Below are 19,292 nucleotides of genomic sequence, written 5' to 3'. Positions count from 1 at the left end.
AGGAGACAGGGCTGGTCAGTGGCAAGGAAAGGGCCTGGCACTGCCAACCTGCCAGCTCTCCCTGCTTCTGGCCAGCTGCAGTGAGTGCAGGTCTGTACAACAGGCTAGTGTGTTAGTTGTTCAGTTGTGTCCGGCTCTTTGCAACCCCATGGACTGTAGCCTGTCAGGCTCCTCTGTCCATGGAATTCTCCAGGCAAGCATACTGGAGTGGGTTCCCATTTCCTTTTCCAGGGGATCTTCCCAACCCAGGGATCGAACCTGGGTCTTCCGACTTGTGGGCAGAGTCTTTACTGTCTGAGCCACCAGGAAAGTCAACAGGCTAGGGCATCTTCTAATAATCGGGCAAAATTATAACCCCAAACCATTAACCCAGTTCAGGTTTTAACAAGCTATGGCATGAGAGGCAGTAGAATTAACGAGTTTCAAAATGTTCAGTGCCCGAGTCTGATCATTTAAGTACTCTTAGCTGCCTGACACCGAATCATCACTCCTATTTGATGATTTGGTTTCTGGAATATGAATTAAAAAAACATGTACAAAAGCGATTCTTCAGGAAAGCTCTAGATGGGTAATTAAAATTCTAGCCATAGGCAAGGGGTCAACATACTCAAGCCATCAAGGCAGCTCAGTGATGTCATGAAGCCAAGAAAGAATACTGGATTCCTGTTCCCTTACCCTGTACCTTAGGCACACTGGGCGCTCTTGGCTGCCTGCACTGATCAGAAATAGTTTCTTTGTATGTCTTTGGGAGGACGTAGGTGGAGGTCGGAAAGCAGAGGAAAGCCTTCAGGAAATGTTTGGTCTCTGAAGTCTTGGATCCCACAAATGAAAATTCTTCCTGAGTCTGAGCCAGTGAAAATCCCTTAGGAGCTGGGGAAGTTGAGTTACAGTTTATGGAAACTTACAGTTTAAGTGCATTGCCTTATTCCAAGACACCAGTATGATCCAGTAATTTACCAGGGAAACAATAGCAATTCTGAAATCCTTCCAAATGTTAACGAATTGTAGTTTAGTAACAGATTTCCGTGATTCTGGTGTATGCCAACTAAGATGGATGTTTTGCCCCAGGGAGTTCTATCAGAATTCCTCAGAAGAAGTCTCTGCACAAAGTATGCCTGGGGCTGAGTCAAATAGGTCAGTGAGCTGTTCTACCTTGTGAAATGATCTTCAGGTCTGCCAGAAAAAGAAAAAAAAAAAAGGAGAAGCAAAAGTGAGTTCAGTATCCTGAAATATGGTCAGAATGAAACAATGGTGTTCATTTCCCAGTTACCTTTGGGGGTGAGTGCAGTTTGATAATAATAAAGCCTGCTAGGCAAAGTCCAAACTTGCCTTTTGTACCAGAGGCTCTGCTCCTGGCTTAGTGTAGAGAGCCTTATTTATATAAAGTATGGGGTTATGATTCCAGTTCTTACCTGGGCACTCACGCAGGCAGACAAGAATGGGGGTGTGCAGGATCTCGGGACTCTTGAGTTAGTTAGAATCTGTAACTGTTGAAATGACTTACCCCTTGATAGCTATCCTGGGTTCACCTCACTTCTCTGTCTCCGGCAGGGGGGTCTATTGTGGAGTAAGGACGGGGCTGGGAGGGCAGTCGTTTGACCCAGACCTCACATTCATGAAGAGCCTCAAATACAGACTTTGCCTGTTTCATTCGTTCCTCATAAATAGTAGAACTTTTTGTTTTGTGTTGCATTAGAATCCTTCCTAGAGGGCAGATTAAAATGAGACTACCAAACAGAAGAGGACCAGCATATAAGCAAAACAAAGAGCAGACAGGTTGGCTCACAGAACTCACAGCCTCAAATAAACCTTGTATTGATTTTTTTTTCCTTGATAATAGAAACATCGCTTTTGTTGACAAGATAGGGCCATACCAGGCAAGCTCTGCAGAACACGAAGAGGAACCTAGAACTGGGACGTCACCTCACTCGCCCTGTGTTTCTCTAGGAGACTGTTAATGGGTGTGTGTGCTCAGTCATGTCGAACTCTTTGCGACCCCATGGACTGTAGCAGGCCAGGCGCCTCTGTCCACGCAATCTTCCAGGCAAGAATGCTGGCGTGCTCTGTCATTCCCTCCTCCAAAGGACGACGTTTTGTCAGAACTCTTCATTATGACACATCCGTCTTGGGTGGTCCTGCCTGGCATGGCTCGTAGCTTCATTGAGTTATGCAAGCCCCTTTGCCATGACAAGGCTGTGATCCATGAAGGGGCCTGATGTTTGAGTCCCATGTAAACTGTTGGAGCTCGTCCCCATCCCGCTCAAGGACGTCTCACCTGGGAGAGGAGCCTCCCCTCCTTGGGGCCACCTGCCAATTGGTCAGAGCAGGACAGAAGGGAGACAGTGGAGCTCTGCAGACGCAGTGGCTCGGTTTCCACTCCAGCCTTGGGTGAGGCACCCTCACACCTGGGGCAGGGCTTCCTTCCAGATGCCCCTCAACATAGACAGCAGGTTCCATGTCAGAGGGTCCCCTTGACGACAGGCTGACTGATGGCGCCATCACCCCAAGTGAAATGATTTCTAAATAAACATATCATCCCACCTTGGAAAGCGGACTCCAATGTGTTGCTGTGACCTTGAACTTGGACCAGGGGCTCCGGAGAGAAGGCCCTCTTTAGCTTGTTTACCCATCTTCCTTAGGCCGTGCTGTGGAAGAGACTGGGCTGCTGCAGCTTTAACCTGGAGTTTAGAGTAGTTTCTTGTGAAATCGAGCTGATAAGGCTGCTTATCAAAAATGAGATAGGAAGATGGACTGGGGAGCCTTAAAACTTGGGCAAGCTCGAGTGGAGTTCTTGGATATTAACAAGGCCGAAACGTTGCCCATCTCCCTGGAGACTAGTTTTCACTTTTGAAGTGGAGGATGGACCTGCTGTGCGTGGAAGCATCACTCAGCAACACAGATTGCTGCCTCTTTCCTCCTGAAGCCCAGGAATTGGCACAAAGCAGTCTGCTATTAGAAGCCAACAGTGTCGTGTCTGTGACACTCAGCTAACTGTCTTCTCACCTTTTGCCATTGCTGAATCTCTGTCTGCATTGGTTGCCTGGTGTTAATTCAGACTGCAGGAGACTTGGGCAATGAGTATGTGTATGTGTCCTATAAAATCCTCCAGCATGCTGGCAGAGCTCAATAAACTCAAGAATAACAAAAATATCAGAAGTCAGAAATTTTGTACATTCTGTCTCGCTGAAGAAAATAACTGGGACACAGTTATTACCGGAGTCCAACAGAAGGGGAAACACTACAGATGGTCCAGTGGAAAGAATAAGGAATAAGGCAGTGAACTCCTGAGAGCCACAATAAATCATAAGATGGAGAAAAATAAGATGTAATGCAATAAAGTGAACAATTTTTTTGTTGGTAGAGCACACTCAGGAAAGAAGCAATGGAAATGTCTTGTCTCATTTAAAGCAAGAATTGACAAAGCAATTCCTAAGTACAGAAAGTGCCAGAACATTATTGGCTACATGAACGCTATTTGTGAACAAAAAGATGTTGAAAAGAAGATGCAATAACCAAAGTGTGACAAACCTGAAATTTTCTTTTAGTTAAAGCAAAAGTTCCAAGACAGCTCAGCATCCTGGCCAGGCCTAATGAGAGGGCATGGGCCAACATTGCTTCACCACTAACTCCAGACTGTCCAAGGAGAAGAGAATATGTCAGAAAATTTTCTGAAAATCAGTCAGTGTACTACACCACATCAACAGAATAAAAAATCAAAACCACATGATCTCAGTAGATGCAGGGAAAGTATTTGATAGAATTCAACACTCCTTTATGATAGAAACACTCAACAAACTAGAAGTATAAGGAGACATCTTCAATCTAGTAAAGAACATTTGCAAAAAATCCACAACTAACATCATACCGCAAGCTTTTCCTCTAGGATCAGCAACAAGACAAGGACATGCTCTCTCACCACTTCTGTTCAGCACTGGACTAGATGTTCTAGCCAAGGCAAGAGAATGAAATAAAAGGTACCCAGTTTGGAAAGAAAAAAGTAAGACTATATTTGCAGAAGACACGATCTGGTAGGTGATAGTGGTGTTTAGTCGCTCAGTTGTGTCTGACTCTTTTGTGACTTCATGCACTGTAGCCCACCAGGCTCCTCTGTCCATGGAATTCTCCAGGCAAGAATACTGGGATGGGTTGCCATTTCCTCTCCCGACCCAGGAACTGAACCTGCATCTCCTGTATTGGCAAGTGGATTCTTTACCACTGAGCCATCAGGGAAGCCCAACCTGGTAGGTAGAAATTCTAAAGAATCTACTAAAAAAGTATTAGACCTAAGGAAGTAGTTCAGCAAGTTTGACTTTGTCAATAGACAAAAATCAATTATATTTCTATACAATCTGAAAATGAAATTAAAACAATTCCATTGAAAATAGCATCAAAAAGAAAAAGTCACTTAGAAAAGGATTTAACAAAAGAAGTATAAAACCTATACTCTGAAAATTACAAAACATTGTTGAAAGAAATGAGAGGATATTAAACAAATGGGAAGATATCCCATATTCATAGATTGAAAGGTTTGGTATTGTCTAGATGGAATACTCCCTTAACTGATCTACAGAATCAACACAATCCTTATCAAAATCCCAGCTGGCTTCTTTACAGAAATTAATGAGCTGATTCTAAAGTTCATATGGAAATTCAAGGGACCCAGAATAGCCAAAATAATCTTGAAAAAGAACAAAGTAGGAGCATCCACAATTCCTAATTTCAAAACTTACTACAAAACTGCAGTAATCAAAATAATGTAGTACTTGCATAAAATAGACATAAAATCAACTGAACTAGAATTGAGAGTCTAAAAATAAGCCTTCACATTCACAGTTCATTGATTTTCAACAAAGGTGCCAAGACCATTTAATGGGGGAAAGAATTTCAATTGGTGCTAGAACAACTGGATAGACACATCGATAAGAATTAACTTGGACCCTGACCTCATACCACATACAAAAATTAATTCAAAATGGATCAAAGATGTAAGGGCTAAAGCTATTAACCAGAAGAAAACACTGAAGTAAATCTTTATGACTTTGTATTAGGCAATGGTTTCTTGGATATGACTTTGAAAGCACAAATGACAAAAGGAAAATAGTTAAATTGGTGTTGATCAGAATTAAACATTTTTGTGCCTCAATGGACACTGTCAAGAAAAGACTGGGGGAAATTTTTTGAAAAGAATGAGGGAAATTTTTTGTTAATCATAGACTGATAAGAGACTTGTATATAGAATATACAAAGGACTCCAAGTTAAATTCAATAAATTAAAAAATGGACAAGGTTTCTGAATAAACATTTCTACAAAGAAGATATTCAGATAATCAATAAGCAAGTGAAACGATGCTTAACAACATTTGCCATCACAGAAATGCAAATCAAAACCACAAGAGACTATCAAAGAAAACAAACAACCCAATCAAAAAATGGGTAAAAGACCTAAAAGGACATTTCCCCAAAGATGACATACAGATGGCCAAAAAGCACATGAAAAGATACTCAACATCATTAATTACTAGAGAAATACAAACCAAAACCACAATGAAATGTCACCTCACTAGTCAGAATGAAAGTGAAAGTGAAAGTCACTTAGTCGTCTCTGACTCTTTGCGACCCCATGGAACAGTCCATGGAATTCTCCAGGCAAGAATACTGGAGTAGGTAGCCATTGCCTTCTCCAGGGGATCTTCCCAACCCAGGGATCAAACCCAGGTCTCCAGCATTGCAGGTGGATTCTGTACCAGCTGAGCCACCAGGGAACCACTGGATTGCCAGAGACGTCCCTAGATTTGTTTTCATCAGTTAGAATGGCCATCATCAAAAAATCCACAACCAGTAAATGCTGAGAGGGTGTGGAGAAAAAAGAACCCTATTCTACTGTTGGTGGGAAGGTAGATGGATGCAGCCGCTATGGAGAACAGCATGGAGATTCCTTAAAAAACTAAAAATAGAACTACCATACAACTCAGCAATCCTGCTACCGGGTATATACCCTGAAAAAAGCATAATCCAAAAATACACATGTACCCCAATGTTCACTGAAGCTCTATTTACAATAGCCAGGACATGGAAGCAACCTAAATGTCTATCAACAGATGAATGGATAAAAAAATGTGGTACATATATACAATAGACTATTACTTAGCCATAAAACGGAATGAAACTGGGTCATTTGTAGTGATGTAGATAGACCTGGAGTCTGTCATACAGAGTGAATTAAGTCAGAAAAACAAATATTGTATATTAATGCATACATGAAAAACCTAGAAAAATGATGCAGACGAACCTATTTGCAGATGTGGACCTAGAGAACAGGAGGGGAAGGAGGGGGAGGACAAATTAGGAGATTAGGACTGACATATATACCCTACCATGTGTAAAACAGACCGCTAGTGGGAAGCCTCTGTATAGCACAGGGAGCTCAACTCAGTGCTCTGTGATGACCTAGAGGGGTGGGAGGGACGCTGAGGGAGGGGATATATGTATACACGTGGCTGATTCACCTTGTTGTACAGCAGAAACTAACACAACACTGTAAAGCAATTATACTCTAATTAAATAAACACAAAGGATTTCCCTAATGATCCAGTGGTGAAGACTCTGCGCTTCCACTGCAGGGGGCACAGTTTCAATCCCTGGCCCAGGAACTAAGATCTCAAATGCCACGCAGTGCAGTCAAAAAACAAAAGCGAAAAACCAAACTACAAGACATCACTTCACACCCACTAGGATGACTGTAATTAAAAAAAAAAAAAAAAGATGAGCAAAAACAAGTGTTGGCAAGGATGTGGACAAACTGGTACCCTAGTAACATTGCTGGTAACAATATAAAGTGGAGCAACCACTGTGGGAAACAATTTGGCAGCTTCGCAAAAAATTAAGCATATAGTTATCATAAGATCCAGCAATTCTACTCCTAGGTACGTAGAAGAGAAAAATAAAAGCATATGTCTATACAAACTCTTGTATACAAATGTTCATAGCAGCATTCATAATAGCCAAAAAGTGAGAACAACCTTCATGGGCACCAAGATGAATAGATAACTAAAATGGAACATTATTTGGCAATAAGAAGGACTGAAATGCTGATATGTCCTACAACAATGGATACATCTAGAAAACAGCATAGCTAAGTGAGAGCTAGATCACCCAAAACTGCACAGTGTATGATTCCATGTCCAGAACAGGGAAATCCATCAAGACAGAAAGTAAATTAGTGGTTGCCTTGAGGTGAGAAGTTTGGGGGAAGAAGGGGGCATGACTATTTATACATGAGAAGTTTCTTTGAAGGGTAATGGGAATGTTCTAAAATTGATTGTAGTGATGGTTGCATGACTGGATAATGTTAAGAAACCATTAAGTTGTACAATTCTATGGCATGTGAATTGCATCTTAATAAAGTTTGGGTTTATGGGAAGAGGGTAGGTTTTAATTCTGAGTCCTCATGTAAACACGTTTTCATCTCTTTTTGAAACAGACTGCTCCTCTTCCACGTTTGAACACCCCTCTCGGAATGCTGTCCTTCCTGGAAGCAGGTATGTTGCGCGTGGGCAGGAAGGGCTTCTTGCCCCGCTCCTCAGCTCCTATTCCTGTGTTCTCACACACCGGTCCTGGAGTTTGCACCCCTCCTCTGATGACTGTTTTCCACCACAGGACTTGCCAGCTGGGGGGCATTTCTGGACCAGTGATTGTGGTCCCTGCCACAGGGAAATGCACAAGGCTTTTTGGATGGAATCTTGAGATTACTCTTGTAAAGGCTGAAAGACAAACATGCTCTATCACACATAGGCTCTCAGGGGTTTTATTTAAATCTGAAGTGCCCAGGAAGTAGAACGTATCAGCTGGACTTCAGCTGCAAGTTGGCTGTTCGAAATTTTCCCTCATGTCCCCAAGTCCTCAGAGTTCCAGAGGGTTTCAGACTTGGTTACCGATTGTTTTAACAATACACTGATCTACTAGGAAAGGGAAAAGAGTAAGTTCAAGGGAGCCACACATCTAGTGATTTAATTTTTCATTCAGAGCCCTCCTGCATTAAACTCACACAAAAGAACTCGATCACAAGCATAGAGCTAAGAATGCCATTTTCCTTTGAATGAGAACTGCAGCAGGGCGTCATCTATCCCATCTCAGCTGTCCTTTAATCTTTCTTCAGAGATCAGTCCTTCTGTTTTGCTGGGTTTTGCCCATCACCTTTACAACTTCTAGAAGCTGAGACACCACCCCACCCCCAACCCACAGTAAACACACTGGTAGGGTCTGTGGAGAGACCTCCCTTTGTTCCCTCGCACGGTCTATAGGAATGAAGTCTTTTTATTCCCCCAGTGGTCTTTTCTGGGAAAAGTAGTCTCTGTGGAGCTTGAGTCCCACTGAATTGTTAAGCATTTGCCACAATCACCATGGGTGAGGTTACAGATGGTTTTAATTCCTCTCCTATGCTTATTCTGTTCTTATTCTAGTGACTATGTTTGAGCTTCTTCTATCTGCCAAACAAATGCCAGGCGCTGGGGACAGACCACTAAGGAACATAGACACAGCCTCTGTCTGAGTTTCTAATCCACTGGGAGAGGACAGATGAGAAAGGGAACAGGAACCAGAGTGTAAGGTGTGCCTTGACTGGGATGCTCTGGTATGCTATGCCATGAAAGTGAAAGTCCCTCAGTCGTGTCTGACTCTTTGCAACCCCATGGACTATATAGTCCATGGAATTCTCCAGGCCAGAAGACCGGAGTGGGTTGCCTTTCCCTTCTCCAGGGGACCTTCTGAATCCAGGGATCGAACCCAGGTCTCCCACATTGCAGGCGATTCTTTACCAGATGAGTCACCAGGGAAGCCCAAGAATACTGGAGCGGGTAGCTTACCCTTCTCCAGTGGATCTTCCCAACCCAGGAATTGAACTGGGGTCTCCTGAATTGCAGGCGATTTCTTTACCAACTGAGCTATCAGGGAAGCCCATGTTATGCTATGGCAGAACAGAAAACGAATCCCTCCCAGACTAGAGGGTCACAGAAGGCTTCCAGAAGGCAGTGACATTCAAGATGAGACCCAAAGGATAAATTATTGGTTTTATTTTCTATTTTTTCTTGCAATATATTACTTATGCAATTTTGTTTATTTGCGCCTTGTGGGATCTTCCTTGAGCTGGGCCACTGCAGTGAAAGTGCTGAATCTTAACCATGGGGACCGCCAGGAAATTCCCTTATTGTAATGTTATTGTTAAATGCACAAGTTTAATGATGTCAGACCTGGATTCACCCCTAAGATGTTCAAGGAAGCTGGTTTTCAGGGACACAGATGATTTAGTGTATTAACCTCACAGGGCAGAAGAAAGCCTACAGCTTCGTGGGAGAGGGCTGCTGTATTCTGCCTCTGTTTGGTAAATGTGGAAACAGACCCTGTGAGATAGGCTTTCTAGGGTAGGCAGGGGAGGGAAGGGAGTTGGGTCTCAAGGCCCCAATCATTCCTCCAAGATAATGTAAACACATTACATCACTAATCTACTCACTTATGCTTGGAACCTTATAGTGCATACTCTTCTTAAAAGATAAATCAGGAACGTCCCTAGTGGTCCAGTGGCTAAGAATTCACCCGCCAGTGCTTGCTTTGGCAGCACACAGACTAAAATTGGAATGATACAGAGATTAGCACGGCCCCTATGCAAAGATGACATGCAAATTCGTGATGTGTTCCATATTTTTAATAGATCACCAACAGGAATTTGCTGTATGGCTCAGGAAACTCAAACAGGGGCTCTGTGGGATGAGGAGGGAGATGGGAGGGAGGTTCAAAAGGGAGGGGGTGTGTGTTCAGGTTGAGGTTTGACAGAAAACAACAAAATTCTGTAAAGCAATTATCCTTCAATTAAAAAAAAAAAAAGAATTCACCTGCCAATGCAGGGGACACGGGTTAGATCCCTGGTCCGGACACAGCTACTGAATACTGCCCCTAGAGCCCGTACTCTGCAACAAGAGGGGCCACCACAATGTGAAGCCAACACACTGCAATTAGAGAAAGCCCATGCACAACGTAGCCACAAAAAAAAAGGTAAAAAAAAAGAAAAGATAAACTAGTGCATTTTAAAGTGTGTCTAATGTTTTCAAAAGAAAATCGCTCACTTAAAACAATTAACTGCTCCAAAAGGCCCACCTCAGTTGATCTTTCTTCCTAGCTGAATACTTTCCTTATAGTAAGAATTAAAAGCTGATATTCGCAGAACATGATTAAGCCTGATTAAATAGGAAATTGACAGCTTTACTTGTGTAACACAAACCTCAAGTAAAAAAAATCCACCCCAAGTTTACAAACTTCATACGGCTTTACATGACTTAACTTCCTTCTTGTAATGTTTTCATTCCAGTTAGTAGAACTCAACCTTGTTAGTAAGAACTGAGAGGTTAGGTACAGAACTCGGAGATTCCTAATGTCTTGAAGAGATGAAATAGATGCTTAGATGGACTCAACTGGCAACAAAATCCTGGCTCTGCCATGTACTGTGGAAACTTGGGATCAGTTATTTCACAAGTCTCAGTTTCTGCATCTGTAAGATGGGGATTAAGAGTTAATATGTGGGGATTCCCTGGTGGTCCAGTGGTTAAGACTCTGAGCTCCCAATGGAGGGAGCATGGGTTTGATCCCTGGTTGGGGAACTAAGATCCCACATGCTGTGTGTCCAATAAATAAAATAAAACAATTAAAAAAAAAAGAGTTAATATGTGTAAAGTGCTTAGCAGCACAGCTGGCACATAGAAAGGTGCTGCTGCTGCTGCTGCTAAGTCGCTTCATTCGTGTCCGACTCTGTGCAACCCCATGGAATGTAGCCTACCAGGCTTCTCCGTCCATGGGATTTTCCAGGCAAGAGTACGGAGTGGGGTGCCATTGCCTTCTCCGATAGAAAGGTGCAGGGAATAGTAAATGTCATTCTGCCAGATAACAGGGTAGAAGCCACAGGTCTGGGGGCTAATTAGAGAGAAAGGGACAAGCAAAGAGGCCTTGTGATCTCAAGTTGGGGTTACAGGAATGAAGGGGAGGCCACTAGCAGATACAGGGGTCAACACAAGCAGATCTGGGGGAAGAGGGAACAATGCTTCATCTCAGGCACAGTGAATATTTAATGACATGAGGTCATCAAGAGAAGACCGGGAGTAAGCAGGGTTAGAGCTGCCATTATTATTCATTGCAAGGGACTATATGCAGGAATGCAGAAGACCCAGGTTCAATCCCTGGGTTGGGAAGATCCTCTGGAGCAGGGAATGGCAATCCACTCCAGTATTCTTGCATGGAGAAATCCAAGGACAAAGGAGCCTGGTGGGCTACAGTCCACAGAGTCGCAGAGTCGGACACGACTGAGAGACTAACACTAAATATGCGGGAAAGAAAGATTTAATTTAAAAGACCTAACATGACTGCAACAACAAAAGATGCTTGCTTCTTGGAAGAAAAGCTATGACAAACCTAGACAGTGTTGTATTAAAAGGCAGAGACGTCACTTTGCTGACAAAGGTCCATATAGTCAAAGCTATGGTTTTTCCAGTAGTCATGTATGGATGTTAGAGTTGGACCATCAAAGCTGAGTGCCGAAGAATTGATGCTTTTGAACTGTGGTGTTGGAGAAGGCTCTTGAGAGTCTCTTGGACTGCAAGGAGATCCAACCAGTCCATCCTAAAGGAAATCTGCCCTGAATATTCATTGGAAGGATTGATACTGAAGCTGAAGCTCCAATACTTTGGCCACCTGATGCGAAGACCTGCCTCATTGGAAAAGACCTTGATGCTGGGAAAGATTGAAGGCAAAAGGAGAAGGGGACGACAGAGGATGAGATGATTGGATGGCATCCCTGACTCAATGGACATGAGTTTGAGCAAACTCCGGGAGATAGTGAAGGACAGGGAAGCCTGGCGTGCTGCAGTCCACAAGGTTGCCAAGAGTTGGACACAACTTAGTGACTGAACAAACATTTAAAAGAACTAAAGAAATTATCTTGTGAAAGTAAAATAGTGAAATAAAGATACATTTGTTTAGCTAAAATGATACTGGGGGAAACATGACATCACACTAAGGCCCCCACACTGAATCAGAGGGTGTCCCCCCCACACACACAAGACACACTGTCCTTTGTGCTGGTGGGTCACACAGAGAGCAGACCCAGTGTTCCCAGTCTTCCCAGAGCCGGGGGTTTCTCAGGTGGAGACCACAGACGGAGCCTCATCAGCTCTTTAGAAGGTCTAGATTGGAGGCCCCAAACTTAGGGTCCCAGGAATCCAGCACCTCTTGTTGCATATCTTTTGTCACAGCAGGACTCAATATGCCATAGCACTGAACCTTGACTAGCAGACAATCTGATGGTACATTCACTGACAGGCTCTTCTAAGAGAAATGAGGCCCTCAGTGCTGGCTAATTACACCCAATCTACCCATGGTCACACAGTTCCACTCCAAACTCTACTGCAACAATATACCCTGGACAACTTGACAAACACCAAAGAGTATATATGTTCTATTTGCTCAGCTGAAGAAGATCCATGATAATAAACTTTACTTAGTAAGTAAAAACTTGTTTTGTCGTGTTTATTGTTAATGGCTTTTAAAAAAACATTTATTGAAGGATAACTGCTTTACAGAATTTTGTTGTTTTCTGTCAAACCTCAACATGAATCAGCCTGCTAATGATTTTTTTAAAAGCCTGTGTTCAAAAAAAAAAAAAAAGTATGTTAGGTTTTAGATGGGACAAAATAAAACCTTAGTCCATCATGCTGTTTTGAGCCCAACTCGTCATTCTGAAGCAGCAGCCGTTTCCTCTAATTAGGGTTGTATTGATGGGTGTAGAGAGCTAAGACTTTTGCTTTGATGTCACTTCTCCAGGGCTGGCCAGGCAATAGTTTCTCTTCTGCTGTCTCTGTACACGACTCAGCAGCAGGCATGTGTGGCTTCTCGGCAGAAGGTTGCAGACCTGGCTGGCTTCCACATACCAGTCATTTGGCAGAAAACTTGGCCCACAGGCAAAACACTTTAAGTAATTTCATGGGTGTGGCGACATCTATGCAATGCCTCCTTTCTCCTTCCCTTTTAGAACATGCATGTGAGCTGCCCAAAATCCATTTTACACAGAAGCAGGCACTACTTCTGGTATTGAAATGTCTCACTTTATACTGGCTGTCCCTTGGCATTACACCTCACCTGTCCTCTCCCTGCCAGAACGCAGATGTTTGTCTACGTGACCAGCAGCAATATTAAGTCACAATATTTAGGTCGCTTTCCAGATTGGGTGCAAAAGCTAACATTATCTTTTCAAGTGGAAATAGTGTTTTTATAAAAGCTCCATTTGTATAGCAGAATTTTTTTCCTCCAATGATGACTATTTCACATATAATACATCCCCTCCACGGAGAAAACTTGAATGCTTCGTCTCTAAAAAGGGTCTCTTGAGAATATTACTGAGTACTGTTGATTAATGAACTGAAGGTGGAAAGACAAATGCAATGAGGTGCGGTTCGGCTAAGCAGTCAAACCAAACAAATTTTGGGACCATTACAGTTTAAAAAAATAGGGGAAGAAAGAAGGGTGGAGAGAACCTGTCTGGCATTCTGCAGGACAACAGGATAGGGTGGGGGCAGGGACAAGGAATTTGGGGGAGATGCTGCTCATGTGTTTATGTAGGAAGAAGGTACAGGAAGGGGAGCAGTTAGTCAACCAGCCCTTTCATGTGACGCGACATTCTGGAAACCGGACTGGCTTGTTCAATGGAAGCTGGATTTCTAGTGTGGGCGGACCCCATCTAAGTCCAAAGATGTGTTTTCCTCTTCCCTCTGTCCAGCAAACAGACTCCAATCCCTCCCACAGGCTGCTTATTGGCAGGCCCATTTGCACACCTCCTGGTGCTGAGCTGAACATCCATGACCTTAAAACGGGGTTTGGGGGTTTCAAGATGAAGAAACCCAAAGATCTCTCATCAGTTCTCATCAGTCAAGTGACCAGAAAGTATATAAGCACAAGAGCAACTGAGGTAATGACTGTTCTTGTTCTCTGTAGATAACAAAACAGAAGAACAGAGGTAGATATTAAAGTGGGGCTTCAAATACATTTAAAGAGGTATGCATCTGTATTAGTAATAAGACAGGGACATAGCGAACTGCTGAGTATGCTCTGGAGGGTAACTTTAATCCAAGCATCACAACCTCTCCATAGTGGAGACATGAAGACAGTTCCTTACTTTGTAGAGGTAAGGATGGGGGCAGCTTTGGGGGTCAGCTTGAGTTGTCCTTTCAGGAAGGCCCAGCAGCATCAGCACCTGTGGGGTCTCTGAGTATGACATGACATCCTGTGGTCAGTGGTGCTGAGTGTCATGTGAACGAGATCCCCTCCAAGGACCCTACGAAGGGAGTCTCAAAACCAGCATTTTTCTCCACTTGATCACATGTCATTTTTCAGAGTGTAAAACATGATTAAGCAAAGTGCCGGAAAATCACAGGGAGTAACATGCAAATAACTGTGACTTCCCACATGCCTTCCAAGGGATCAGTGAAACGTTCTGATAGGCCTTTTTCATCCGTAACAACCCTACATGTGTTTAACTTGGTGGGAATATTCTGGGTCCAGGGCTTCAAGGAATAGAGTTTCTGAGGTTGAGTGTATATGGAATACTAACGTGATGCACCAAAAGAAATGACCGAGGCTAATTCTCAGGGATAAAAACCACCCCCGCTTCACCTCTTATTTTTTCTTACATTTCCAAATTATCTGAAACACCTATCCAGAAACAAGCCAAAATCCCTTCTATTTTAACCTCCCTTGGAACACAGGAGAATCTAAACAGCTTGTTGCAACTGCACTGCGGACAGAAAGCAATCAGATTCGAAGCAGCTGAGTTGGCAGAGCTTGGCAGAGTTTGGCAGAGCTTGGCAGAGGAGGGGGTTAGGAATGCTACAAGTTCATGTCTGTTCCTCTCCATTTCTCTTGGACCAAGATGCTCTGATTTTATCAACATGAAGATATTAAAAAACACCTATGTGTGAGACAAGCCACAGAGCCTCCTCCTTGGGCCAAGTCGTATGTGTCTAACACAGTCCCGGGTGGGCAAGAAGTGTTTCCAGGCACAATCACCGGAGTCAAAGGTGGTCTTCTTGGATGTGGGAAAAATCTCACTTTAATTGCAAATGCCTTCATTTATAAGCACATCCAGTAATGAACAAACAGAAGAGCTGTGACTTTTTAACATGTGAATATATAAAAATCTGTGAAAATTCAGGTGGTCAAGACAAGGGTATTTCACAAGAAAAGCAACCCCCCCTCCGGCCTCCGCCTCCCATTTTTCAGAAACTTTTTGAAGATCACAAGGCATACTCTGAAGTTCACAGTAGCAGGCTGTACCTTGTAGGGAGAGAAGAAAACCTTCTTTCATAGTGTTAGGTAAATATATATCAGTAATTCTACCTGACAAAGGCTGGTGGTGGGTGTCTTCCCCGAGTCAGGCAAGGGCAGAACACTCAGAGAGAGGGGTTTCTGAGCGGGGAAGGGAAAAGGGGAACAAAGAGAGACTTGACACCACAAGGGACCAAATCCATCAGTTCCCCCCGACACGCCACACTGTGGTCCCAGACACGCGCGGACAAGAGCAGCCACCAGGGCGGCCACCGACTGTCCGCCTTGCCGTGGATTATCAGAGGGTCTCAGTTTGGCCCACAATCCAATCCTTGACCAGCAAACTCAAAAACTGTCACAAAATTTAAATCATAAAGTAAATGTCTAAGGAAATTCTTGTTTTATTTATGTATTTATGTGGACTCTACACAAATAACATTCCTGTCCTAAGGGTTTCTTCTATAAGTTGAAATGGCCGAGGAAAAGCATTGTCTAATTTTGACTTGATTATACACGTTCAAAAGAGAAAGAGGGAATGAAGAGAAAAGCGTCGGAAAGTCTTCGACTCTGGGGCTCAGGACGTACAACAGATGCCTCGGACAGAAGATTCATCCGGGTTGTCGGGTAGTTCCGATGCCGAGGGAAGACTAGGGGAGCCCACCCCACCCCACCCCACCCCACCCCACAGAGAGAATTTCTACAGCTACTCTATCACGGTGCTCCAGCTAAAGCATAGGTTTCAAACTACAGAGTTTCAACTTAACATCTAAAATTTTAAACTGTAGCATTTCCATGACAAATAAGCTCAGAGAGCTCATCTCAGAAGAAAAATTAAAGAACTATTGCTCTGATGTATGAAAAGTCCAGCTGTCACTCTCGCTCCGCCCAACTTCCAGGCTCAGGCAGACACGTACGGTGGCGGCGGCTCCTTGGTGGTGCCATTCACACTGGCGTCATCGTACGGGGGTAACAGCACCTGGGAAGAAGGGAAGACAAGGGTCAGTGGTTAAGGGTGCACACCTGCTCCCCTGGTCTTTATTTTAGCTGAAGTTTCCCCATGACATGTACCAGCATCAACTGTTCAGCAAGTGGCTGGATTTTTGGGGGAGGAGAGATTTTTGAATCCATAAAGTAAAGGAAAGAGACTTCTGGCCTTCTCTTGAGTTTTCTTATCCTTGTCCACTTGTGTCTGGATGTCACAGTGCCTGCGGGGGCCAGAGGGCTGTGTTTCTAGGACAAGGAAACACGCGGGAGTGGCTCTGAAGAGGAACAAAGGCTCTGGGGTGACGTGTATGTGTGTTCACACAAGTAGGGCAGGCGCCTGACTGACCACAGGGCCACGTGTGGTGAGACCTGGGCAGTGAAGCGGGAAACACAAGAGCTTTGGTATCAACCTGGACTCCAAGCGGGGACTCAGCCACATCCTATCAGTATCACCACAGGTAAGCGAGCCAACCTCTGTTTCTATGTCTGCACCACAGGGATCCCTGAGAATTAGAGGTCTAAAAAGACACCTCACATGCTGTGATCCACACCCGATGCCGCTGATGTTCTCTGTAAATGGCTGGAGAAGAAAGAAAAATCCTAAGCTGATGAACAACCTTTCTGTTCACATTTCAAGGACAAAAACAACTGCCCATAATCACTTACGAACTGTCAGTAATCACTTACGAACTGTCAACGTAAGAAGACACTGGTGACTTTGACTTTGCGGAGTGTTTACAAAACAGAGAACATCAACTCCGTATGACTGGCCTCTATTTAGTCAACTAACATTTACTGTATACCCACTACTTGATGGTTCCTTCCCTTAGGAATTCAGAGATGAGATGCGTTGAGACACCCTACCCAGCTCAAAGTCTTTGTGGAAGAAGAAAGAATATTCACAAATGAAGCGGAACAAAACAAAACCACATTTTGTCATTAATACTTTTTTCTATTAGGATGTGACTTAAAAGTGGTAAATGTTTATCAACCCCATGAATTGCCATGCCATGTATCTAGCCCCTTGGGCTCCTAGAGGACACTAAAATTCTCTCAAGTTTCTCTTTGGGTTTTATCTACACTACTCCCACCTCCCACCACACACACACACACACACACACACACACACACACACACACACTCACACACACTCACACACACACACACACACTCAAACTCAATATACTTCACTATTTGGTTTTCTCCTTTTCTAGTGTTTCAACAAGTGCCGGGCTGCAGTCCTGTCTTCCTGAACCCAGGGCCTGTTTGCCAGTAGGCACACAGATGAGGTCGGTGGATACCTGAGTGCACTGTCCTGCAGGCTGGCCCGTGGAGTCTCCGTATGGTTGGCGGGGGGCGGTGTGGAGCTGGGACGCTGGTAGGGGGCATCTGCATGGTTAGGGTTCCCTCAGGAGACAGAAACCACCCCGTGGTTCAAACAGAAAAAAGTTTAATAAAAAATTACTGTATGAACAGGAGATTGGAGGTATGGAGAACTCACTGAGGAGCAAAAAAGGAGAACCCTGCCAGATATCAGTGTTGACTGAGGGAACTCACGGGAGGAGCAAACATGGAAAGGGGTCTCCCCCAAAGGCTGGGGAACCACTGTTGGAGACGGTGTGGCTGAACTCACTGGACGGTAGAGAAGCCTCCTGGGTAGAACCAGGCCAAGCAAGCGAACCACCTGACGGCACGCTGGGAGGCGGCCGCAGAGGCGCTGGTCATGGGGACAGGGAGGTGCCGCTGGCCCTGGAAACTGCCTGAGAGGAGGTGTGTGCTGGAGGGCTGTCGGGAAGACGGGCTGCCTGTGCCGCTGCCCCGGGGGCCACGGACAGGAAGATCTGAACGCTGCGGGGCACACATGAACTGGGAGGGAAAACGCCTTCCTCCTCTGGCGCCCTCTACCCGGGAGGCTGGAGAGCCAGGTGGCGGGCGAAGGTAAGACGGCACCAGGCCAGCTCTGCGTGGGCTAACGGGGGTAGGGAGGAGATGGACTTAGGAGCTGCACCGTGGGAAGCGGGTAACACCGCAGGACGTGGGTCACACAGCCGGAAGTGGGTCACACAGTGGGAAGCGGGTAACTGGCTCAGCACACACAAGAACGTCAAATGGGTCTGAGAACTGTTCCCCGGAGTCGTGGCAAAGCCGCACCTGTATGACTCCTTCCTCCCAGGCGTTGCCCAGGAAGACTCAGGGCCAGGGCTCAGTTGCTGCTGGCAGCGCTGGAAGGGAAGAGCGCCCAGGGCGCACTCAGTACAGGCACCAGGCCGAGGCCAGGAAGCATCCCCGTGTGCCCTCACAAAACCACCCTGTGTGACCTGCATCCAACAAGCCAACGCTGACTGAGGACACAGAGGGTGCTGGGTCATGCCCACACATACACACACGTGAACACACCTCGCTGTCTGTGGAGGAACATTTGTTCTAGAGAACTCGAGGAACTGATCTTTGACGTGGCACCCTTGGTGAGATTACACTTGTCCTTAACAGCATCATGAAAGGGTTTACAGGGTGCAAAATGAGGACCTTATTTAATTTATGGAAGTGGATTTGCCCTTTTCCATGTTAGGTGAAAAACGGAAATTTCACACCTCTCCTCTGTAGCCCTATATGACCCACTTAAGATTACTATGAAGCCAAACGCCTGTGACTCTGTAACTTTACCAAGATCTGTGTTTTGTGTTTCAGCGCATGGCCTGGGGAGGGCAGCGATGGGTGCATCACGCTGATGAGCGAGACTGACATGCAGGTGTGGATAAGATGTTCAGGAACAGACAGGGACAGCTTGAGGCGAGCTGGAGGGCAGGGAAGCTCCTCAGGAGGACCAGCAGGACCAGGCAGAGGGTGAAGAGGGCCGCCGGGCGGGCAGGGAGGCGGGGGCACTGGCGCAAGGAGGGGGCTGGGAGCAGAGCGCTTCCTGGGAACCCAGGGGCTGTGATGTGATGCTCAGGGTG

The 19,292-nt window shown here is 45.0% G+C and overlaps 1 protein-coding gene, 1 long non-coding RNA gene and 1 other non-coding gene across 3 annotated transcripts in view; 2 read left to right on the top strand and 1 right to left on the bottom strand.

Moving 5' to 3' along the window:
* The first annotated feature begins 2,160 nt into the window (after positions 1 to 2,160).
* On the top strand, positions 2,161 to 17,816 carry LOC145511622 (uncharacterized). The gene is made up of 3 exons (XR_014058007.1): positions 2,161 to 2,388; positions 7,481 to 7,538; positions 17,553 to 17,816. It is a non-coding gene; the product is annotated as an uncharacterized LOC145511622 (long non-coding RNA).
* On the top strand, positions 9,595 to 9,698 carry LOC145511777 (U6 spliceosomal RNA). Its single transcript, XR_014058158.1, has one exon. It is a non-coding gene; the product is annotated as a U6 spliceosomal RNA (small nuclear RNA).
* The window catches only part of LAPTM4B (lysosomal protein transmembrane 4 beta), a 62,796-nt gene continuing 59,241 nt past the window's right edge, over positions 15,738 to 19,292 (bottom strand). Inside the window, exon 7 of the mRNA XM_081505193.1 lies at positions 15,738 to 16,330. Within this exon, the coding sequence (XP_081361319.1) occupies positions 16,253 to 16,330 (78 nt within the window). The 3' untranslated portion in view covers positions 15,738 to 16,252. The remainder of the gene's footprint in view (positions 16,331 to 19,292) is intronic.

This window comes from Giraffa tippelskirchi, chromosome 6, assembly GCF_054371585.1.
Source record: "Giraffa tippelskirchi isolate mGirTip1 chromosome 6, T2T-mGirTip1v1.2.pri, whole genome shotgun sequence".
Classification (NCBI taxonomy): domain Eukaryota; kingdom Metazoa; phylum Chordata; class Mammalia; order Artiodactyla; family Giraffidae; genus Giraffa; species Giraffa tippelskirchi.
Note: the sequence above shows the minus strand (reverse complement) of the source record. Positions and strands in the feature narration are given on the sequence as shown.